General features: G+C 41.8%; 1 protein-coding gene across 3 annotated transcripts in view; it reads left to right on the top strand.

The window, feature by feature from the left end:
• MROH1 (maestro heat like repeat family member 1) overlaps positions 1–25,199 on the top strand; it is a 491,156-nt gene that overhangs the window by 153,978 nt on the left and 311,979 nt on the right. For all 3 annotated transcript variants that reach the window (XM_030220764.1, XM_030220756.1, XM_030220773.1), the window contains exons 9-10: positions 12,279–12,371; positions 17,251–17,329. In XM_030220764.1, coding sequence (XP_030076624.1) covers positions 12,279–12,371; positions 17,251–17,329 — 172 coding nt within the window. The remainder of the gene's footprint in view (positions 1–12,278; positions 12,372–17,250; positions 17,330–25,199) is intronic.

Genomic DNA, 25,199 nt, shown 5'->3' with positions numbered 1-25,199 from the left:
TTCTCCCTTCACTTCTCCAATCTCTTCAGTGTTGGCGTTCCTGCAAGAAGGTCTGGAGAAAGGCCTGTCGCTCAGTTCCCTTAAAGTCCAGGTGGCGGCTCTGGCTTGCTTCAGGGGCCGCCTGAAGGGTGCTTCCCTGGCTTCGCAGCCAGATATGCTGCGTTTTCTCAAGGGAGTTAATCACCTGCGCCCTCCTCTGCACTCAGTGGTGCCTGCGTGGAATCTCAACCTGGTGCTAAGAGCCTTGCAGAAGCCGCCTTTTGAACCCTTGTCGAGGGCATCTCTGAAAGATCTGACGTTGAAAGCAGTCTTTTTGGTGGCTATCACTTCAGCCAGAAGAGTTTCCGAGCTCCAGGCACTATCATGTCGAGAGCCTTTCCTGCAGTTCACTGAGGCAGGAGTGTCTATTCGCACAGTGCCTTCCTTCCTGCCCAAGATTGTTTCTCGCTTCCATGTGAATCAGCAGCTCTGTCTCCCTTCCTTTCGTAGGGAGGACTACCCAGAGGAGTACTTTGCTCTCAAATATCTAGATGTGAGACGAGTCATAATCAGATACTTGGAAGTGACCAATGATTTCCGGAAGTCGGATCATCTGTTTGTCCTGTTTGCAGGTCCTCGTAAGGGTCTGCAGGCTGCTAAGCCTACAGTGGCAAGATGGGTCAAGGAAGCCATTGCAGTGGCTTATGTGGCCGCGGGGAAGGTGTCGCCTAGCCAGCTGAAGGCTCACTCCACTAGAGCTCAGGCGGCCTCGATGGCAGAGGCCGGGTCCGTCTCCTTGGAAGAGATTTGCAAGGCGGCAACTTGGGCATCGGCCCATACCTTCTCTAGGCATTACCGCTTGACTGTGGCTGCTCGGGCGGAGGCCCGGTTTGGAGCTTCAGTGATGCGGTCAGGGATTTCAATGTCCCGCCCTGGGTGAGTACTGCTTCGGTACATCCCACCAGTCTATGGATTGATCAGCATGATGATATGGAAGGTAAAATTATGTATCATACCTGATAATTTTCTTTCCATTAATCATAGCTGATCAATCCATAGCCCCTCCCAGATATCTGTACTGTTTATATTCTGGTTGCATTTCAGGTTCAAGTTTAGTGTTCAGTTCCTGTTCAGGAGGACTTCGTGTTCAAGTTTTTTAATTGGATTCTTCAAGAGTTGAGACGAGTTTGTGTTACAGTGAGCTGCTGCATTCCTCTCCCCTCCGTTTTACGGGGCTGGATTGAGACCTAAATTCTGCCGGCGCTCCCTCCCGCTTCGTGCGGCTGTAGGGCAGCTTTGTACCCCTCCCGCTTCGGCGGTGTTAGGGTCAGTCAGCTCCTCCCGCGGTTGTGGTTGCAGGATAAGCCAGATCCCCCCGCATCGGCGGGTGTGGTGTCCCTCCCCCGCTCCGCGGGGATGAGCTGGATGGATTCCCCTCCCCCACTTGTGTGGGGATGAGCTGGGTTAATTCCCCTCCCACGTTTCGGCGGTGGTGAGCTGGGCAGAGTGTCCCTTTGTGGGTGTAATTCTCTAAGTGCTGAGTCCTGCGGATGGAGCTTTGATATCGACATACTGAGGAGTTTCCGGCAGCACATGACCACATATAGGGAGGCAAAAACTTTGCTCTCTATCTCCACCTGCTGGTAGATGGACACAACCCACCAGTCTATGGATTGATCGGCTATGATTAATGGAAAGAAAATTATCAGGTATGATACATAATTTTACCTTCTGGGAGACTCCATTATAGGAGGCATTCATTTAGGAACACATTTCAAGGGTCCCATTCTAGTGAAATTCCTTCCAGGGTCCTCAGCTACCAGAAGTATCAACCAGATACCGAATGTGATCCGAGAAGAGAGTAGGGATTCAAATACTGATGTTGTAATACTCCTGGGGACAAATGACCTGGCCAACAATAGCAAGTTTGGAGCACAGAGAGCGTTCATGAAGCTTGGGGAGGGGCTCAAGCCTCTGATTAGGACTGCAGCTTTTTTCTGAAGTTATTCCTACTTGTGGGAAGGGAGAAGAAAGACTACATAAAACAGAGGAGTTCAATAAATGGCTTGAAGCTTGGTGTGAAGAAGAAGGTTTCAGTTACATAGGAGGATGGGAACTTGAATTCACAGCTTTCCAGAATGCCCTCAGTTAATGGATCTTTAGGGTGGGGCTTTTACATACTTTGGAATCTATTGTGGGCCCCATTACATGAATGTACTGCCTTTTGATGATGGGTAGGGACCGAAACTCCGGATTGTCAGACTTAGGTATCCGCTTTATACATCTCTCCCTTCTGGTAGCATTTCGAGTCATATTGAGGCACTGGTTGGGGCCCAATCCTCTTAATTTTGTTGAATGGAAACATTGAATGTATGAGCTGCATGTCTGTAAACTCAAGGAAGCCTCTTTGCGTGATATATCTGAATAGAACTATTTTAAATCTCTGTGGCATACCTTTCAAACTCTTTATAGTAAAGACTGTTGTGTGGGACCCAGGTCTCCTCTTTCTGAGGGCACTTGAACATTGCTGTTCTGGCAGTACAATTCCTTCTTTTGTATACTGAGTCTTCTCCTCTTTCTTCTTATGTTGCTTTTAGGGTCTCGGTCTCTGGCCCCGGATTGGACTGATGTGCACTGTGCTGTTTGTGTGAGTGTTGATGTTTGATGTGTGTGGGATTTGCTGTATGGTTGTGTGTTCTTGAAGGATAGGTGTGTGCGTGGATGAGTAGGGTTGTGGGGTAACTTGTGTAACCAAAAATCTTGGAAGGTGCTGGAGGTTTCTTCCAGAGGTTTTGAATATTGTTCATTTTTGTACTTCCATGATTGGAATGTTTATCTGTACTCTTGATACTATTATTTAATTGTGTATTGACAATGTTCACAATCTTGGGGTTGTAGTATTGTTTGTTCTGTTTTTGTTCTTATTTGTAACATTCTTCAGTGTTCCTTCCTTAATAAAGAAATTTACAAAAAAAAAAAAAACTTAGGAAGATGGGGCAGTATATGGCAAAATCACAGGCTGTATTATAATGACGGGCTACATCTTTCGGTGACGGGAAAAAGAATCCTTGGAAAGAAATTCAGACAGTATGTTTCTAGACATTTAAACTACAGAGTGGGGATGACACCCCCTCCCCCCCAAAAAATAACATGACAGCAGTGGGGTTAGTAACCATCTAAACGCACTTAATAACACATGGAAAGCAATGAGCACAAATGCTCGTAGCCTAAGTAAAAAAGTTCAAGATCTGCAAGCCCTGATATTTGAGGAAGACTTGGATATTGTTGCTATTACAGAGACATGGTTCAATGACTCTCATAAATGGGATGTGACCATCTTTTTAGGAAGGATAGGGAGGGCCGAAGAGGTGACGTGGTGCTGCATGTGAAAAATAATATCAGAGCGGCTAACTGCATTGTATTACATTGTAGTTCTTATAAGCTGCTTCTTAATTTTAAATGCAGCACCATTTCTTCTTTGTCTTACATTTCTGGTGCAGTATACTGTGCGATCATCAGATTGAATGTGCCCGATGCCAGCCAATTGCAGTTCACTGATACCCATCTAATCAAGCTGTTTGTCTTCCATTTCATTTTTGTCCATGTCTAGCTTTGATTGATCTGTGCTTCATAAGTTCCATGTCCCAATATGTAAGACATCTTTTGCAGCTTCTGCATTTCATGTACAGCTACATCAGCAGTCATGTGTCCCGAGGGCTTTTATCAACCACTTCACAAAAGCCATTTTTTTTCTGCTAAGAGTCTTCAGCTCTTCTTCAGTAGCTCACTGAGTGCCTTCTGACTTGAAGGGCTCATCTTCCAGCACTATATTGCAATTTGTTTCATTGTAACTATCCATTGAGTTTTTGTTACACAATATAGAAGTATATTGTAAGGCCTTTCTTCCACCAGCCCACCAGGGGATGCAATATCCTCTTGTACCGAGGATGTGTCTCCAGGAACTTCTGCCTAGGAGGGAAGGGTTAGGACAGCAGTTGTAACTGGTGATTATTAGGCATGTAGATAGCTGGGTGGCAGGTGGACGTGAGGATCACCTGGTGACTTGCCTGCCTGGTGTGAAGTTGGCCTACCTGACACATCACTTAGATAGGATTTTAGATAGTGCTGGGGAGAAGCCGGCTGTTTTGGTACATGTAGGTACCAATGACATAGGAAAATGTGGGAGGGAGGTTCTGGAAGCCAAATGTAGGCTCCTAGGTAGAAAGCTGAAATCCAGATCCTTCAGGGTAGGGTTACCATATGGCTCCAGAAAAAGGAGGACGGATTGAGCTAGCCGGGTTTTACTTCCATTGCTCTCAATGGAAAGCAATTGAGCCGGCCGGGTTTTACTTCCATTGCTTTCAAAGCAATGGAAGTAAAACTCGGCTGGCTCAATCCGTCCTCCCTTTTCTGGAGCCATATGGTAACCCTACTCCAGGGTAGCATTTTCTGAAGGGCTTCCCGTTCTACGTGCAGGGCCCAAAAGACAGGCAGAGATCCGGAGTCTCAATGCATGGATGAGATGATTGATAGTGCAGGGAGGAGGGTTTTAGATTTGTAAGGAACTGGGCAACATTCTGGGGAAGGGGGAGCCTATTCTGAAAGGATGGGCTCCACCTTAACCAGGGTGGGACCAGGCTGCTGGCATCAGCATTTAAAAAGGCGATAGAGCAGTTTTTAAATTAGAAACTGGGGGAAGGCAGACAGTCGCTCAAAGGTTTGTGGTTCGGCATAAGGTATCTTTCAAAGATATCACCAAAATAGGGAACATAGGTCATCCTGATAGCAAGGTTGCAATAGAGAGCATAATAGACCAGGTGTCTTTAAGCAGACAGATTTTCAAAATTGCACATTATCATTGTCAACTGCTAAGCAAGATGTAAATAGGAACAACAAACTTAGTTTGAGATGTCTATATGCGAGTTCCAGAAGCCTCAGAAATAAAATTGCAGAGTTAGAATATATTGTACGAAATGAAAAAATAGATAGGCATTTCTGAGACCTGGTGGAAGGAGGAAAACCAGTGGAATGTCATACCAGGATGCAAATTATATCGCAGTGATAGGGTTGATTGAATTGGTGGAAGGGTAGCATTGTATGTTAAGGAGGGCCTTGAATTGAATAGACTAAAAGTTCTACAGGACACGGAACACATCTTGGAATCCCTATGGATTGAAATTCCATGTGTAAAGGGGAAAAGGATAGTGATAGGAGTGTACTACCATCCACCTGGCCAGAATGAAGAGACAGATGTAGAAATATTATGAAATTAGGGAGGCCAACAAACTGGGGGACACAATAATAATGGGTGATTTCAATTACCCCGATATTGACTGGGTAAATGTAACATCAGGGCATGCTAGAGAGGTAAAATTCCTTGATGAAATCAAGGACTGCTTTATGGAGCAGCTGGTTCAGGAGCCAACAAGAGGAGGAAAAATTCTAGACCTTATCCTTAGTGAAGCACATGATCTAATTAAGGAGGTAGTGGTGCTGGGGCCTCTTGATACCAGTGATCATAACATGATCTGATTTGATGTAAGTACACACAGGAAATCCAATATTTATTTTATTTATTTAGATTTTGCTCACACCTTTTTCAGTAGTAGCTCAAGATGAGTTACATTCAGGTACTCTGGATATTTCTCTGTCCCAGGAGGGCTCACAATCTAAGTTTGTACCTGAGGCAATGGAGGGTTAAGTAACTTGCCCAAGATGACAAGGAGCAGCAGTGGGATTTGAACCGGCCACCTCTGGATTGCAAGACTGGTGGTCTAACCACTAGGCCACTCCTCCACTCCAATATGTTAGTATTTAATTTTCAAAATGGAGACTATGATAAAATGAGAAGAATGGTGAAAAAAAAAACTTAGAGGAGCAGCTACGAAGGTCAAATATCCTTGAAGCCCAGGCCAAATATGTTCCATGTATTAAAAAAGGAGGAAGGAAGACCAAACAACAGCCAGCATGGTTAAAAAGTTAGGTGAAGGAAGCTGTTAGAGCTAAAAGAAAATCCTTCAGAAAATTGAAGAAGGATCTGACTGAAAATAATAGGAAACAGCATAAGGAATGGCAAGTCAAATGCAAAGTGCTGATAAGGAAGGCAAAGAGAGACTTTGAAAAGAAGATTGCATTAGAGGCAAAAATGCATAGTAAAACGTTTTTAGATATATTAAAAGCAAGAAGCCGGCAAAAGAATCGGTTGGACCGCTAGATGACTGAGGTGTAAAAGGGGCACTCAGTGAAGACAAGGTCATAGCGGAGAGATTAAATTAATTCTTTGCGTTGGTCTTCACTGAGGAAGATGTGGGAGAGATACCGGTGCCAGAAATGGTATTCATTGCTGATATGTCAGAGAAACTTAGACATAATTGAAATCTTATCACTTGACTGATCAACCTCCTTACCACTAATGAATAAGCATAACCACTTCAATCTCTATGTTGAATATGGCCTGTCTCTCCATAGTCGATGACCTAAAGAATGATACAACCCAATTTCGTACTCAGGAACGTTCATGTATTAGTATAATTTATTCTTCCAATTTCTTACTCAGGAACTTTCATGTATTACCATAATGTATTCTTCCTTAACATATATATGCACATGATATATATCTATACCATGATCTGTTCATGTATGTTATGTTACATGTATGCTACCATGTATGTATGCAACTTAACACATTACCGTTTGTAATTCTATTACCCGGAAATGGAAACCGCCATTACGGCAAATGTAAGCCACATTGAGCCTGCAAATTGTTGGGAAAATATGGGATACAAATGCTACAAATAAATAAATAAATAAAATAAATCTCTGTAAACCTGGAAGATGAAGTGGGGCAATTTGACAAATTGAACAGTAGCAAATCACCAAGACCAGGTGGTATACATCTTAAAGTATTGATAGAACTGAAAAATTAACTTGCGGAATTATTGTTAGTAATATGTAATGTATCTTTAAAATCAAGAAGGTACTGGAAGATTAGAGGGTAATGCCGATTTTTAAAAAGGGTTCCAGAAGTGATCCGGGAAATTACAGACTGGTGAGCCTGACGTCAGTTCTGAGCAAAATAGTAGACACTTATAAAGAACAAAATTACAGAGCACATTCATAAGCATGGTTAATGAGACAAAGCCAATATTGATTTAGTGAAGGGAAATCTTGCCTCACCAATCTACTACATTTCTTTGAAGGGGTGAACAAACATTTGTATAAAGGTGAGGCGGTCGATATTGTGTATCTTGATTTTCAAAAGGCATTTGAGAAAGTACCTCATGGAAGACTTCAGAGGATATTGGAGAGTCATGGGATAGGAGGTAGTTTTCTATTGTGGATAAAAACTGGTTAAAGGATAGAAAACAGAGAGTAGGGTTAAATGGTCAATATTCTCAATGGAGAAGGGTAGATAGTGTTGTTCTGCAGGGCTCTGTGTTGGGGCTGCTGCTTTTTAACATATTTATAAATGATCTACATATATGAGGTAATTAAATTTGCCGATGACACAAAGTTATTCAAAGTTGTTAAATCGCAAGGGGATTGTGAAAAATTGCAAGACAACCTTACAAGACTGGAAAACTGGGCATCCAAATGGCAGATGATGTTTAATGTGAGCAAGTGCAAAGTGATGCATGTGGGAAAGAGGAACCCAAACTATAGCTATGTGATGCAAGGTTCCGCGTTAGGAGTCACTGAACAGGAAAAGGATCTAGGAGTCATCGTTGACGATACTTTGAAACTCTCTGCTCAGTGTGCTGCGATGGCAAAGAAAGCAAATAGACTGTTAGGTATTATTTGGAAAGGAACGGAAAATAAAAACGAGGATGTTCTAATGCTCCGTGGTGCAACCACACCTTGAATACTGCGTGCAGTGCTGGTCATTGCATCTGAAATAGGTATAGTAGAATTAGAAAAGGTACATGGAAGGGTGATGAAAATGATAAAGGGGATGGGATGACTTTCCTATAATGAAAGGCTGAAACGGTTAGGGCTCTTTAGCTTTAAGAAAAGATGGCTGAGGGGAGATATAATAGAGGTATATAAAATAATGAGTGAAACAGGTAGACTTGAAGCGTTTGTTTACTGTTTCCAAAAATACTAGGACTAGGGGGTACACAATGAAGCTACAAAGTAGTAAATTTAAAACGAATCGGAGAAAATATTCAGTGTCTCATAGTGCTGCTGCCCACTAAAAATCACCTGTAATTGGATAGCTGCTGGCTCTGCCTCCAGACCACCCAGGCACTAACTGAATCGTGCTGAGGTGGTCTGAGTAGGAATTCAGTAGCACTAGTTGGTTAAGTGTTGTTGAGTTTCTGATTGGGACACAGTCAGTGTGCGTTAACTGAGTAGGAGCCATTTCTACCTGGTTAATTCATTCTGAATATTGACCCCTATCTTTCTGTGTTTCAGAATAAAAAGGAGATAAGTAAAATAAATTATTTTTCAGTATTAGTACACTTTAGCAACATCAAGGCATGTTACAGTAAAATATCGTAATACAATCCTGTTCCTCCTTATTCCAATATATAATGATCATCCATTTCAATCTCTCTCTCTTCCTTACAATAGGATATGATTCTCCCTTTCAAATCCCAACACATCACTGAAAATAAAAAAGAGATAATGTATTGTGACTATTATGTTACAAATCTTGTATTTGATCACAGAAAGCTCACCAAAGGAAACATTCTTTGGCAAGTAATAGCAGTAAATCTGAGACAGTGAGATCGTCTGTTTCATACCGTGGCTTAGATGTCACGTTGATTAGTCCATTTAGAGACACTGTGCCATCAGAAGAGTTTGGCTCTGAACAGGTGTTCTTTCCTGAATGCCCTGAAGAAACCTCTCCTCACATATTAGGAGAAGGGCCCCACTGGAGACCTCTCGTTTTCTGACTTCGTGCAATCAATAAAAATAAAACAAAATAAAACATGGAAAAGAAAATAAGATGATACCTTTTTTATTAGATATAACTTAATACATCTCTTGATTTGTGCAGATAGCAGAGAAGATTATTCCTATTGATTTCCAGATTTAGAAAAAGCCCATTGTGCTTCTTTTTGGTCTCAATATTCTGGATGCCTGTCGCGTTCTCGGGGACCATGGCATACTGTCAGGCTTCTTCCCCGGGAGCACTGGGTTCGTGAGTCCTTGGGCCACTACCGTGGAGCGGCAGTGGCAGGCAAGATCACCGTCAAGGTAGAGACGAGACAAGACTGGACCGGAACCCCGGACTGGAGTTCTACACAGGAATACCCAGGACTGGAACGCACCGGACGGGTGCGCACTGGAGTGGAGCCCGCTGGACTGGAACACACCGTAGTGGACCCACTGGACTGGAACAACAGGACCGGAACCCGCTGGACTGGAACACACCGGAGTGGACCCACTGGACTGGAACAACAGGACCGGAACCCGCTGGACTGGAACACACAGGACCTAGGCTTCACCTACGCTTAGCCACCTTTCCCCGAGGGTTAAGCCCTCAGGTTCGGGCAGCTGGCAGGGCTTACAGGAAAAACCGGAACTGGAACTTGCAAGCAGGAACAGCAGAAATCAGGATACAGCAGTGCCCCCCAGCACCTAGGCGAAAGCAAGGCAGACAGGCAGGGAATGTCCGGGTTCCAGCAGTAGGCAGGTTCAAAGCAAGTCTCAGGGCGGGCGGCTGGCAAAGCAGAAGTCAGGGTCAAAGCAAAGTCTCTGGGCAGGCGGCTAGCAAAGCAGTAGTCAGGGTCCAATCAAAGTCTCTGGGCAGGCGGCTAGCAAAGCAGTAGTCAGGTTCAAAGCAAAGGTCACTGGGCAGGCGGCTAGCAAAGCAGTAGTCAGGGTCAAAACAAAGTCTCTGGGCAGGCGGTTAGCAAAGCTGTAGTCAGGTTCAAAGCAAAGGTCAGGACAAGGAGCAAAACTATGGCAGCAGCTCCAGTATCACAGGGTACTGGCAACAGACAGAACAAGGGCAGAAGCCCCAGAAGCAAAAGAAAACACACACGGGAAAAACCAGAAGGCTAAACACGAGAAGACCAGGAGACTGAACACAAGCTAACAGGAAAGCTATGCCCAAGCTAACAGGTCATATACTAGAAACATGCACAGAGCAAACTCAGGACAACTAGTAAAGCTGTACACAGGCTAACAAGCAAAGCTGTGCCCAAGCTAACAAGTCATACACTAGAAACATACACAGAGCAATCTCAGAAGAACTAGTAAAGCTGTACACAGGCTAACAAACCAAGCTGTGCCCAAGCTAACAAGTCATACGCTAGAAACATACACAGAGCAATCTCAGAAGAACTAGTAAAGCTGTACACAGGCTAACAAGCAAAGCTGTGCCCAAGCTAACAAGTCAAACATAGAAACTCACACAGAGCAAACAATGTAGCAGTGTACAGAGCACTCTACATACCAGGGCCTTTAGACGAAATGCAAAGGCAAGGGCTGCAGGCTCTAAGTGATTAATAAAGCCTTTCAACACCAGAGGCACAGCTGCAGCAATCTCCTTGCCTCCAAACAGAGGCTTGACACACAGAGAAGTCAGCCCACAGGAAGGAACAGCGGGAGCCATCTTGGATACTGGCATAGAGGAGTCAGCAGCCATCTTGAAAGAGGCATAGCCCACACAGGTGAGGTCCAGCAAGGCAATCAGCACACAGAGCCAGAGAGAAACTAAGACAGAGACAGACACAGAGACAAGCAGAAGCCAGCACAGCCACTGACTCCCAGAAAGAGGGTAAGAATTAGGGTGGTCACGGCCACAGACGTGACAATGCCTTAGTGGACGTAGTAGCATTACCCATCCACTCTGCCTCCCAAATGTGTAGAAAAGTATGTGAGAATTTTCCAGTTAATGGTTCAAGCCAATATTATCTCTTATAATGACTTGATTTTGTGCTTATGAGATATGAATCTTACCTTTCAGTTTTATTTAAAAAAAAAGCCTAAACAACTTGTTTTTTCCCCCCCTTCAAAGTTTCATCACTTGGTGCCTTTACTATTACATTTCTGTTTGAAATCGTGAGACAGTCACCTAAAATTAAGCAGGATATTTGTTAGCTTTTTGCTTTGGGGAGAGTTTGAGCTTCAAGGTTGCATTGATCCTCTTCCCCATCATTACAGTAGTGTCAGAGCTGAAAGCAGGAATGCTTTGACAAGGCCCCTTTCTGATTGCTGAGAAGCTCATTGAAATAACTGTGGTTTGGTGCTAATGAAAATTGATTATTATAATTCTTTATATCTGGGTATGTCATTCTTTAGGTTCCAGGTTGCTGGTCATCCAGAATACATTTGATTACTGGAGTGTTTAGGTCAGAGGATATTACTCCAGTATAAAAAAGTTACATTGGCTGCCTGTTATATTTAGAGTTATGTTTAAGGTTCTTGTGTTGATACACCAGCGTATGTATGGGATTGTTCCTTACTATTTTTGTAATGTTACAAGCCAGGATGATCGTTGAGCTCTGAGAAGTCTAAACAGCTCTGTTTGCCTTCTCCAGTGATGTATCACTATGCGGATGCAAAGATGCGAGCATTTTCGATTGCTGGTCCTCTGCTATGGAATGACCTGGACATTTTAGACTGTGTGATAATATTCATCATTTCAAACGATTCTTAGACTCACTATTTTTACAAGGCCTTTCTAGAAGAATGAAGTGTACTGAAGTAGCTGTTTTTCAGTTAATTGGGCTGATGTATTAATTGTTGTTGACTATTGTTGTTTGGTATGTTTTAGTGTTTTATTGTATGTATGTTTTTCTGTTAACCGCTTTGGGTAAAGGTGGGATACAAATAAAATAAATAAATAAACAAACAAACAAAAACTAGTTGGTGTTTGTGAGCAATGGAATATTTCATTTGAAGTATTCCTGTATTTAAATTGTGACAGTTGTAATACTTAAGTTGCCCAAAATGTATCTAAGCGTGGCTGAAGAGATTACCTTACCCAGGGCAATAAGCCACAGTAACATTCTATAGCAAAGATTGAAAGACTTGCTTTTTAGGAAGGATTGGGTCTGTGGTATTGCAGTAGGTGGAGAAAATAGGCAGAGTGACTGTACGTAGTGTCTTTATCTGCCACCGGTTCCTGTTCTCACATTCTAGCTCCTTTCCATGAGGTTTATAAATGACAGTGATAAGCACTGTAACATCTCAGTGATAGAGTCTTTATATCTTGCAATATTATCTGGGTGATTAGAATCATAACTAATGATCTACTCTGCTCTCTTCCACATTTATCTTGATTTTGTTTCTGGGGTGTGGTTTGATGTGTGATGACAGCTACCGTTTTCTTATTCACTCAGAGCCTGTGCCAGATTCTTGAAGCCTCAGTCAACCTGGGGAGTCGCAGCCTGGAAATGCAGTTGGACCCTCTGCTCATGGCTCTGCACTTTCAGGTGAGGCTTTCCTTATCAGTTCTGATACCTCCTGGATGACTGAAAAAAAATGTAATGTGCTTTAAGATCCCTTCTCCAGCGTCAATTAGAAATGGAGCCATGCACTGAATATCTAGAGTTAAGATACAGAGTTGGTTAGCTTGCAAGAAGATGATGCAAGATCCATCAAATTTAACCATATTCTAATTTCTGATAACTGGTGAAACAGTAACTGAGCACCTGTAACCAGTTCCAGTTCTGCAGCACGTGTCATACGCATTCCTACCTGCCTGCAAATATCCAAATAAGGTTTTGATTGTCTTTATCTCCTATGAGGCCTGGTGGCATTGGGGCTGGAGGAAAGATGTTCTGATTAGTGGACTAGCCTGAGAGCATAGAAAAAGACCAAAGGTCCAGAGGAAATGATCCTGAGAAACTGGATTGATTGGAGAACCAGTGAAGGGGGGGGGGGGGGGGGGGCTAGGAACAAGGAAGAATTTCAAACTCATGTGATCATGTTGGCATTCACTTCATCTGCTCTCAAGTTAATAATGATTTTTTTTAAAGTTATGAACTAAACATTATATTAAAAAATGGACAAAGAAAGTTGCTTTGGATCCGATGATTGAACTATGGGGTTGCTATTTGAGGCAACATTAGTTTTTCCTCTCACTCATTCTAATGGTACACCATTTTGAGTTGCAGTTTAAGTTGTGTTGAATTTAATATTATACATACATACATTTTGGTGGTTATATTTGAAGAATCTGTATTCTGCTGACAGAGTGTTTATCATATTTATGTTACATGAAAGTTCTAAGACAGTGATGTGAGAACATTTTTCACCCTCTCCTAATTTCCCCTATTATTTCATATATGTCACACTGAATGGTTTCTGATACTTAAACAAAATATAATATTAGATAAAGGGAACCTAAGTAAATATACAACACAGTTTTAAAATTATAACTTCATTTATTTAAAGAGCAAAGGTATCCAACATCCATATCACCGATGTGAAAAAAATAATTTGCCCCCTTAGTTACTCAGCCAACCAAATGACCAAATGTAATTGATAAATTAGATTCAGCTGATTAAACAGCTAGGCTTGATTACATTCAGCGCTGTTGAATATAAACCTCATTACATATTGAACCTTACTATGAGAATGAAATAATCATCATAAAGTTTCTACAAGAACACCATGGCAGTTTTTAGAAGCTCTGTTCTTGATTTGGACATCTGAAAACTGGCATTTAGGGGGAGATTCTATATATGGCGCCTAAAACAATTGGTGCTGAACACGGTGCCAAGTGTATTCTATATGCTTAGTTGATATTTCAGTGCCTAAATCTACGCGCATCCATTTACACCAACAAAAACATGGCATAAATCCCAGCCCGTAGATTTAGGCACACTGGGCCATGTTCTATAACTAGGTGCGTACATTTCAGAATGCCCACGAAACGCCCATTTCCCCACCCATAACCACTCCCCTTTTTACCTGCACACGTTAGAAGTTCGGTGCACATTTTTACAGAATATGCTTAGTAACTTCTGCACCTTAGTTCTAATCAGTGCCAATTAGTGCTCATTATTGCTTGTTAAGTGCTGTTATCAGCACTCATTAGCTTATTAAGCTTGTTAAGTTATGCGCATTGTTATAGAATCCATGCCGATTTTGGTGCGGATCTCTAGGCGCCCTATATAGAATTTGGGGGTTAGCATCCATATTACATGGATATTCAAATCCTGATTATATTATGCCCAGATATGAACGTCTTAAGACTGCAGTACTTCCATTTGGCAAGGGGTGTGGTGTTTAGGGCAGGACTAGAGATGGGCCAAAATATGGATGTCCAACTCCAGTCACAGAAGGGGAAGGGACGTCCAGTTGTAAAAAGATGGATGTTATTTATAACTTGTTCTCGTTACATTGAAGTTACAAAGAGGTGTTCTAATTGAGCAGCTGCCTACTGGAGGGATTAAGGCCTGACTCGTCCTTAACCCACCAGTGTTTGCTGTTCCCCTTTCTCTCTCCCTGAATGTGAAACTGGCAAGGGATGCCAGGCTTTATGACAGCCTGAAGTACTGTGGACATCCTTAAACGAGCAGCATACAGATCTGAGAATTAGCCTATTGGTTACTGCAGTGAACTGAGAACCAAGGGACCAGGTTCATATCCCACTTCAGCTTTTTTTTTTAATTTTTATTTTTTTTAAATTTTGAGCCTTCTAGGGAGACAAAAATAACTACGGTCCCTAAATATATGCCTAAATATATGACACCATCATGCCTGAAGGCTATTGAAGTAAAGAGCTGGTGGGATTTGAACCTGGGTCCAAGGGGACTCTCCTTGAAACAGCTTTCTCAGCTCATTTGATATTTTCAGTTTCCAGGTTTGAGTCAGCTGCCCTGCTTTTGGAGAAGTTGCACTGGCTTCCAGTTGAGGCTAGGGCTCAGTTTAAGCTCTGTACTTTTGCTCATAAGATATTGAATGGGTTAACACCTTTTTATCTTGTTAACTGGGCTAGTGTACTTCATTTCAAGTCTTCATATAATATTTATTTATTTATTTATCACATTTGTATCCCACCTTTTCCCGACATCTTAAATATAAACCTATATTTAATTCTTATTTGTGCTATCAAGCCACTGTACTATGGAATTTGTTGCCTTTAGAAACTTTTAGTAATTCTAATTATTTGGCATTTCACAAAACTTTAAAAACTTGGCATTTGAGAAGTTTTTCTGAGCCAAATGATTTATTGTCAGTTATAGTATGTATTTTCCTGGACGGTTGTGGTCCAGTATTTCTCTTTAAGTAATCCACATTGAACTGATTAGGTATTTGCAGACTAGAAGCAATGTATAGTATAGTACAGTTTCCCAAGTCCTGTCCTGGGGTATCCCTTGCCATTCAGGTTTATATGCATGAAAAAAATTTGCATATAATGGAGGCAGTGCATGCAAATCAAGTTCATGCATATTACTACTATTACTACTTATCATTTCTATAGCACTATAGATGTACGCAGCGATGTACACTGGACATAAAGAAACAGTTCCTGCTCGACAGAGCTTACAAAATAGTTAGGACAGACAAACAGGACAAATAAGAGATAAGGGAATTAACTAAGGTGGGGATGATAAAACATGGGTACTGATCAAGTGAGTAAGGGTTAGGAGTTAAAAGCAGCATCAAAAAGGTGGGCTTTTAGCCTAGATTTGAAGACGGCCAGAGACAGAGCTTGATGTACCGGCTCAGGAAGTCCATTACAGGCATATGGAATAAAAGGAACGGAGTCTGGAGTTAGCAGTGGAGGAGAAGTGTGCAGATAAGAGAGATTTACCCAGTGAACAGAGTTCCCGGGGAGGAGTGGAGAAAGAGATAAGAGTGGAGAAGTACTGAGGAGCTGTAGAGTGAATTCATTTGTAAGTCAATAAGAGGAGTTTGAACTGTATGCGAAAACAGATAGGAAGCCAATGAAGTGACTTGAGGAGAAGGCTAATATGAGTATAGTGACACTGGCAGAATATAAGTCGTGCAGCAGAATTTTGAGCAGATTGAAGGGGGGAGAGATGGCTTAGTGGGAGACCTGTGAGAAGCAAGTTGCAATAGTCTAAGCGAGAGGAGATGAGAGTGTGGATAAGGGTTCTGGTAGTGTGCTCAGAAAGGAAAGGACAAATTTTGGTGATATTATAGAGAACGAAACGACAGGTTTTAGCAGTCTTGAATATGTTCAGAGAAGGAAAGAGAGGAGTCGAAGATGACCCCAAGGTTACGAGCTGATGAGACAGGGAGGATGAGAGTGTTATCCACAGAGATAGAGAATGGGGGAAGAGGAGAGGATGGTTTAGGGGAAAGATATCTTGAAAACCTGACTGGCAAGGGGCACTCCAGGATGGACTTGGGAAACACTGGTATAATATAGTATCATTTGTACCCTGCTCAGATTTATCATATTTCTGTTATATGATTGTTCTTCTGTACTGTTTTAATGTTTTTATTTTTAACACTGTGTCATGTTATGTCTAATTAGAGTTCAGTTTGCCTGTCTCCAAGTTTTTTTCATTGATTGAATTTGCTTATATTTGCTTATTTTATTATTGTTGTACTGCTAACAAAATGGTAAGTTGTCAAGCTGTACTTGATGTACACTACATTGGGTAGATCTCTTCATAAATGCAGCTAATAAATCCTGATGAAAAAATAAATATAGCAGGAAGAGAATTATCTTCTTACCCAAATGTTATAAGTGTAATGAGTTTGTCTAATCGCTTTCAAAGTTCTTTTATCAAGGTAGTGTTTGGATTTGGAGGCCCTAATGAAGCCACCTTTTGAATTGTTCACTTCTGTTTCCTTATTTCTGGACAATCAAAATAGTTTTCTGTCTGGTAAAATGTCTTCCTTCAGGGTGGGAGAGAGGTGGGTGGACAGGGTTGGAACATAGGGGTTGAATTTTATTCAGCTAACTAACTGTATTAGTTATCTGAGGACCAGTTTGGGATGGGATTATAGAAGATTTGGGATGGGAGTTTGGGATGGGATTATAGAAGCTAAAAAACATGTTAGGGAACTAGTTCAGTAGCTTCCTTTTCCCAGTGAGAGTTGGGTAAACTGAGTTTTGCTTATAGACAGGTAATGGATTTTGTATTTCTATTGATGTATTATTAAGATGTATTTATGTACTGTTGTTATACAGTTATATGTTTATATCCTTTTATTATTTTTACTGTAAATTGCTTTGGTTGAACTTTATTCAATGAAAATATTTTATAAATGTAACATAACTCTGCTTCCCTTAAAGATAAGTGCCACTAAGCCTTAAAGAAGCTTCCTTTGCAGGTCCTGTGCTGCTGGTTACACTTGTTCCATTTTGTGTCTTTGTCCTTACAGATTAGCAATACATTGGATTCGAACAGTTCCCTGGTATTAAAGAATCACAATGAGGTCCTGCGCTGCTTCTCTGTCCTGGGTAAGGAAATAGGGTTAGAAATATGGTGACATGTCTCTCTAAGAAATACTAAAGAGGTGGTCTTGCAGGGCCAGAACTATGAATGTGGACCTTTATAGGAGAATAGGTGGTACTAAATAGATGACTAGGGGATTCTAGGAAATTGGTTATTTACATAGTAATATACAGTAGTAACAGACAGCAGGTAAAGACTTGCATTGTCTATCTACTGTGCCTTTGTGTAGGATTGTACCTGCTGATCTGTGCAGGTTACATCTTTATGTCTTTTTTGAAGTGTGAAAATCATTTGTTTTTCTTTGATCCCATCCCTTTGCTATATAGGGATCCTCTGTGTTTATCCCAGGCCTTTTTTGAATTCTGTCACAGTTTTGGTCCCCAACACCTCCGTCATACTTTCTGTGAGAAAGTATTTCCTGATGTTGCTGTTAAGCTTAGCTCTTTGCAGCTTCATTTTATGTCCTCAGTTCTATAGCTTCCCTATCTTTGAAAAAAGATTAGTTTGTTCATTAATACCTTTATTTTAACTGTCTGTATCATATCACCCCTGTCACTCCTCTCCTCTAGGGTATATGTAATAAGGTGTTCAAGTCTCCCCTCGAATGTTTTCTGGCATGGATCCCATTCCATTTTGGTCTCCTACCTCTGAACTTCTTCAACTCATTTTGTATCCTTAGCAAAGTACAGCCACTAAAATTGAATTCAGTATGCCAGGTGGGGCCTTACCAATGACTTGTACATGAGCATTATCACTTTCTCCCTACTAGTTATGCCTCTCTCTATGCAGCCTAGCAACTTTCTGACTTCGGCCACTGCCTTATCACATTGTTTCATCACCTCAGACACTATCACCTCATGGTCTTTCTCCTCCTATTGTATACAGCTTGTTTGGATTTCTGCACCCAAAATGCCTCACTCTGCATTTATTTTCATTAAAGCTTAGTTGCCAAGCTTTAGCCCATGCTTCAAATTTTTGTAGATCACTTCTTATGTTGTCTACTCCCTCTGGGGTATCCACTCTATTGCAGATCTTTGTGTCACCCTCAAAAACAAACAAACTTTTTCTTCTATCCCTTTAGCCATATCACTTACAAAGATATTGAACAGAATTGGTCCCAGCAGGGATTCCTGAGGCCCACCACAACTCTCTTTTCTTTCTTCTGAGTGAATTCTGTTTACTACCTGTCATGTCCCCTACCTCAACGCAAGCGGCGTCCTCGGGCTGCACAGGGTCCCGTCGACACGCACACTTGACTGGCACAACTCTGGGCCATGTGTGTGTAGTTCTTTTCTGGCTGCAGGCTCCTTGATTGCTTTGCTTCCATGCACCTGGGTCTGCTCTCTCTCTGCCTGGCTTCCAGGCTCCTTGATTGCTTTGCTTCCACCCACCTGGGTCTGCTCTTCCTCTGCCTGGTTTCCCTTGCTTCTCTCCTATTGGTCTTCCGGTTCCTCCTTCCCCTGCTCTTGTCCTATGGCTGTGCCCCTTCTTCCTACTGATGTCAGATGCCAGCACTTTATCAGCTGAGCTCTCCCTAGACTCCTTGCTTCGGCTTCTACTTTGGTAGGTGTTACTTGCTCAGTGTTATAGAGCACAATTTTCTCTTTCAGGTGATACTGTTCACAAGCTGATTCAAGCAGACTCTTTTTAAATAATTGGCTTTGAACTTTGGTACATTTTACCATTTGCGCTGACAGTGCCAACTTTTTAAGAGATCCTGCAGGGCGGTTATAGATGCTGGTTATGTCCAGCACAAGCATAATGCTTGTTCAAAATTTCAAGTCCGTATCTTTGTATGCATGGAAGTTGTTGCGGTCTGAATATTGGTCCAAATATGTTCTGATGAGTCGCGACCAATTTTGATGCACACTTTGAGTCAACTTATTTGACTGTATTTTGCATCCATAATTTAAAATGTATTTCATCAGAATTAGCATCAAAAACTGTACAGGATTAGAATTTTTAAGCCATTCTTATAAATGTGTTTAGATTTTATTAGACCCCAAAAATTTGGTAATTGTCGCGCGCTCATGGACTGACAACCTTTCAGAAAAGGGGGTCTACATCTGCAACTATTGCAGTTAGAGACCTCAAATTTTGGGAAACTTCATTTAACACCTGACTCACGCAACAGATAAAATGTGAATAAAATTGGAGACATGATGGTGGGAAGGTTTAGACCACTTGGCATGGAATGACCCAGAATACTATCAGGTATGTGTGTCCCGGCTGCATTGATGCGACTGCAGTTATGCCAGGATCTATGGCTGGTGTTACTGCAGGTGTCTATGGTGCTGATACCAGGTTACGCTTCCCTTCTATCTGGGTGTCCACCACATAGCATTGGAGGCATCCACTTATTTATTTATTTTAAATACTTCTAACCCGCTTATACCCTAACTGGCTTCTATAAAAACATACATATTAAAAATAACACAGACTACAAAACACAAACAGAATTTCCTGCTATAACTATAGTTAAGCGAGTGGCAAGATGGCGTCCTAGCTTGCTGCGTGAGCGTCTCGGGAGCCTGCTGGAAATACCTCAGTTGAAATGCCCCATACTAAGCGGAAAGCGGTGATTAAAAGGCAACCGCCGATAGCCTTCACCTCGTCTCCAATCCAGCAGACCCTAGACCGCTACATGAGTAGCTTTCCGGTGGAACATGGCTTGGCGAGTCCCGCATTGAGCGACGCCGAAGGAGCGTCGTCTATCTTGGGGCCTGATACCACGCTATCGCCGCCAGTGCTGACGCGACCTCCGTGTCCTGCAAGTTCCAGGGCGGGATTAGCAGGTCAAGCTGAGACGGAAGACGCCGACAGCTTGAGCTTGCTCGGCGGTTCCCCCCCTGGACAAGCAGAAGGAAGTATACTGGAGCAAGGAGCCCCACAGGAGATTACTCTGACGGCTATTTGGCAAGCGGTCCAGGGACTTGCAGCTGAAGTGGCGAATTCAACTAAAGAAATGTTCACAATAGTGAGTAAATTGTCTACAATGTCGGAATCCTTCGATAAAGTTAAAACAGAGGTAACAAATCAAGTATCTCAGGTAAAAGAGGAGGTAAATACAGTGAAATTGACTGTGGACACCTTGGTTAAAGATAACATGTTAACATCTCGCAAAATAGAGCAAATTGAGAACTTTAATCGACGTCTTACACTTAGACTACTGAATTTTCCAATTTCACTAGCATTATCATCTTACGAGTTCTTTAAAAAATATTTACAAGAGATTCTGAAGCTCTCTCCTTAAGATATTCCTCCTTGTAATAAAGTTTATTACCTTCCAACTATTCAGAAGCGTGGAGAGGCTTCTCAACCAGCAAATATGGTGAATGTAGTCCCTCAGAGAAATGAGATTGATTTGCAGAATTTAACTGCACTATTAGAAGACTCTGAGGCATATTTTCAAAGCACTTTGGGAGGCTAAGTTCCATATGTTTCTATGGAACTTTGGGAGGCTAAGTGCTTTGAAAATAAGCCTCTCTATGGTTGAAATATCTAACCGGGGGACTTTGATAGTATCCTTAGTATTTGAGCAGGACCTAAATACGATCATGAAACTATACTTTAAAAATTCTTCTGCATTATTCTGCGGTCAAAAAATATGGGTATAACCTGATGTTACCAAGGTGACCCAGCAAAGAAGAAAACAATTTCTGACCTTGAGAGAAGAAGTAAAAAAAAATTGGGAGCAACTTTTACATTAGTTTATCCCTGTTAATGTGTGATACGTTTATTAGGTGTTAAATATGTGTTTTTTGAGCCAAGTCAGCTGAAAACTTTTCTGGACTCTAAAAAAACCAACTAGCCGACAGACTGGAACAACTGTATCAGCTAATAGAGAATGATATAAAGAACAGGACTATGCCAATTATGGTTTAAACTTTGATTTGCCTTATTGAACTCTCCTTTAGTTTTCTAAACCCACTCCCCCCAAAACAAATGTTGTAGTCTAAGGAAGAGTTAGAATATTATGTTTAGATATATTTATCTTTTATTTTTCAATTGCCTTATAACTGTTTCTCTGTATTACCTTACAAATTGATATTCATTTGTAATAATTTGAAATTTAATAAATATAAAATAAAAAAAATAACTATAGTTAAGCAGTTTAATTTAAATTAAACCACGTATCTGTACAGACAGCTCCTGAATATCAGCTGATTGTTCTGGTGGCATTATAGGTATATTCAGAGCCATCCACTATAGCAGCACTGAATATATATTTTTTATGGAATGATCCTCTTTATTAATGCTTCAATGTCAAACAGAACATGGCACCAACACATTCTTTGAAATACTATAAACAGGAAAGGTACATTTGAAAGTGTAAATGGACTATATATTTTTTTTTTTTTTTTTTTTTTTATGTTTAAATCTTTTTTATTAAAGAGTATAAGGAATACAATACAGAACCCACAATATTTTGAAGATACAATATGTGATACAAAGTTTTGAATTCTCAATAAACCTGCTATTTGAAATTCCATATGTTGTCTTCTTTGGAAGTCATTAAGTTTAAATCTGTTTATTGACATATTATATGAAACCTGTGTATTTATTGTCCGGTATAAAGCCTTACTGATATCACAGACAACTTGTAATCCTTCCACATACATCAAATCATTTTCTTCTTTTATCCCTAGACCCCCCCTCCCCCCACCCTTCCTTCCTTGTAGTTTTATATATTAATCTTGTTTATTAACAGACGTAATGAACCATTCACTGAAACTTATCAAAGAAACTACACTACAGGAGATGTTCTCTGATGTCATATCTTCAACAAATAAGTTACCATTTTGCATTTATTTATTCCTCCCTTAATCACCCTCCCTCCCTCCCTCCTTCCCTATATTGTCAACCAACATTTTAGGGCAGTGTCACAGCTCTTTTTATTTCCAAGATAACATGTAATTAACTGTCTGTACATCAGAATATGAACCAGTCTACGCCTTGCTGTAAAGTACTGCCCTACCTGTCACACTGTCTTAGTCTCCCTAACTGATGTAGGGCCAAAGAGTACCAGATTAGAAGTTCAGCAGCAAACTTCGCGCTCTAGGCGGGAGGGTGTCCCACAATGGCTCCCATTGCGCCCTGAACCTATGGCCTGCTGAACTGTCCAGGTCCTGCACTCCACATCTATCAATTCTCATTTGTTTCACTAATTGGGATCGCCATATCTGCAGAGGGGGAACTTCTTTTACTCTCCAATATTGCAATATGGCTGTTATTCCAAAATAGATTGCTATCTTTGCAAATGTCCTGAATCCCTCTGTGGGGTCTGCGGTGTATCTAAAAATATTGAATAAGATTGTAGGTTCCCGCACAAGGGTGCAGTGCCATAATTGATCTATCCCTCCTATGACTTGTTTCCAGAACTTTTCAATACCGGGACAGCTCCAAAACATGTGGCCGAGTGAGGCCTCCTCATGGTCACATTTAGGACATGCCCCCGTTGTATCAAATCCCGCTTTCCGCGCTCTGTGGGGCGAAATGTGTGTTCTAAGCATCCACCGATATAGTCGTTCCCTCTGAGGAACAGAAAACCTCTGTTTGTAAATAGATTTCAATTGTGTTCTAAACTCTTCCTCAGTGAGTGTGCACCCTAAATCTTTAGACCACTCATGCGCTAGCCGCCGGAAGTCTATCTCTTCTGTGGAATCTTTGAGTTGCTGGTGGTGGAATTTCAGGGGCACCCTAAGCTGCGCTCCCAGGGTAAACTCCTCCGATAAGACTTCCACCACATCTTCCGTAAGGTCTGTCCAGTCCAGGGAGGCCACATAATGGTGTAATTGATAATATGCAAACTGATGTGTCTTAGGAATCCCATATCGTGACTGAAGTTCCTGATACGTGTGCATGTGTCCCTCTTCTGTAACTATATGCGCCAGGTATATAATCCCCTTTTTTGCCCATCTGCTAAATATACTGGGCCCTTGGCCTGGGGGGAAAGCAGGATTATCACAAATTGACATCCAGGGGGACACTCGGGGGGAGAAGCGGCGGCGTCTACACACCCATCTCCAAGTTTCCCTGAGAGATTTCAATAATGGGTGTATCTGAAATGCTGATAGGGGTAAGGGGGTTCCAGAGTGTAGTAAATGACTAAAGTGGATATCCCTGAACATCGAGGTCTCCACTGATGTAACGGAGAAATCCGATGTTCCCCGGTACCAATCGTTTACGTGTCGCATGGAACTCGCTATTGCCAGGTATTTTATATTCAGAAGTCCCATGCCGCCCCCCTCCCTTGGGGCTGCTATCTGGTGATAAGGTATCCTAGGCCTTTTACCCTGCCACAGGTATGCTTGTATTAAACGCTGTAACTGCCTGTCATCTCTATTTTTCAGGTAAAGTGGTAACTGTTGGAAGACATAGAGCCATTTGGGAGCTATCATCATGTTAAATAATGCTATTCTTCCCCAGATAGAGAGTGGCAGTTCCCTCCACATCAACAGTTTACTCCTAGTCATTTCCAATAATGGGGAAATGTTTTCTTTATACAGGGAGGTTCTATCACTTGTAATGTATACCCCTAGATATTTCAGCTTCGTTGCCTCCCATCTAAGTGTGGCTTTTCCTTTCCATTGTAAATTAGTACCTGTGTCCATATGCATCGCACAAGATTTGGATAGATTAAGGCTAAACCCCGATAACATTCCGTACTCCTCTATCAGAGTCAAGGCCATATTAAAAGACTTTTGCGGATTAGTCAGCACTAGGAGGACATCATCGGCATAAGCCAGCGCACGAACCTCCTGTTCTCCCAACTGTACACCGCTGATTCTAGGGTCAGAATTTAGCTGTCGGAGTAGTGGTTCTAATGTTAGATCGAACAGTAGTGGTGACAAAGGGCATTCCTGTCGTGTTCCTCTGCCTATCTGAAATTTTTTCGAGAGCCCCCCGTTCGCTGCTATTTGTGCCTCCATGTTAGTATATAAAGCCTCTATTGCTTGTTTTACTCCAGGAGGAATCCCAATCCAGTCTAGCATATAGAATAGAAAGTCCCATCCTACCCTGTCAAAAGCCTTGGTAGCATCTAAGCTTACCAAGATTCCAGGAATCTTCTCGATTCGGCAACGTGCCATTGCGAGCAAGACTCTCCGGGTGTGCAACACGGAGTGTCTATTAGGCAGAAAGCCTACCTGTGCAGGCTCGATCACGTTGGGTAAGAACTTATTGAGTCGTGTGGCCAAAATTTTCGCAAGAAGCTTAATGTCAACGTTAATTAATGATATGGGCCTGTAAGACTCCGGTTCCTCTACGGCCTTCCCTGGTTTCAACAATAATGATATACATGCAGTATTTTCGTGTATTGGGAATCTCCCTTCCTGAATTACCGCTTGATGATATTCAAATAGGGGACGTATCAATTGGGGTTGCAACATTTTGTAAAATTCTCCGGAATACCCATCCATCCCTGGTGCTGAATATGCTTTCAGCCCTTTAATCGCTTCTGACAGTTCTTTGGGCAGGATGGGAGCCTCCAAAGTAGCAATATCAGTTTCTTTGAGCCTTGGCATTTGGGCCCTTCTGAGAAATTCCTCCATGTGTGCCTCCCTGGATGTATGCTCGGCAGTGTATAGTTGTGTAAAGTGTTCTTGAAATATTTGAAGAATCTCATCTGGACTGTTAGTAATGCTTCCTATTTGTCTTTTCAGGACTGAAATAGTTCTACCCCCTCCCCTTCTCCGCACCACCCGAGCCAACATGCTTCCCACTCTATCTCCGAATCTGTGGAACTTATATTTTAGGAAAGTCCTATTTTTTACCGCTCTTTCCTGTAATAATGAGTTTATAGCAGCCTGGACAGATAAATATGCCTCCCTGTTTCCTGTGGTTTGCTGCTGCATATATCGGCGCTTAGCTTTC

This window comes from Microcaecilia unicolor, chromosome 1, assembly GCF_901765095.1.
Source record: "Microcaecilia unicolor chromosome 1, aMicUni1.1, whole genome shotgun sequence".
Lineage (NCBI taxonomy): Eukaryota > Metazoa > Chordata > Amphibia > Gymnophiona > Siphonopidae > Microcaecilia > Microcaecilia unicolor.
This window is presented reverse-complemented; position numbering and strand designations above follow the sequence as displayed.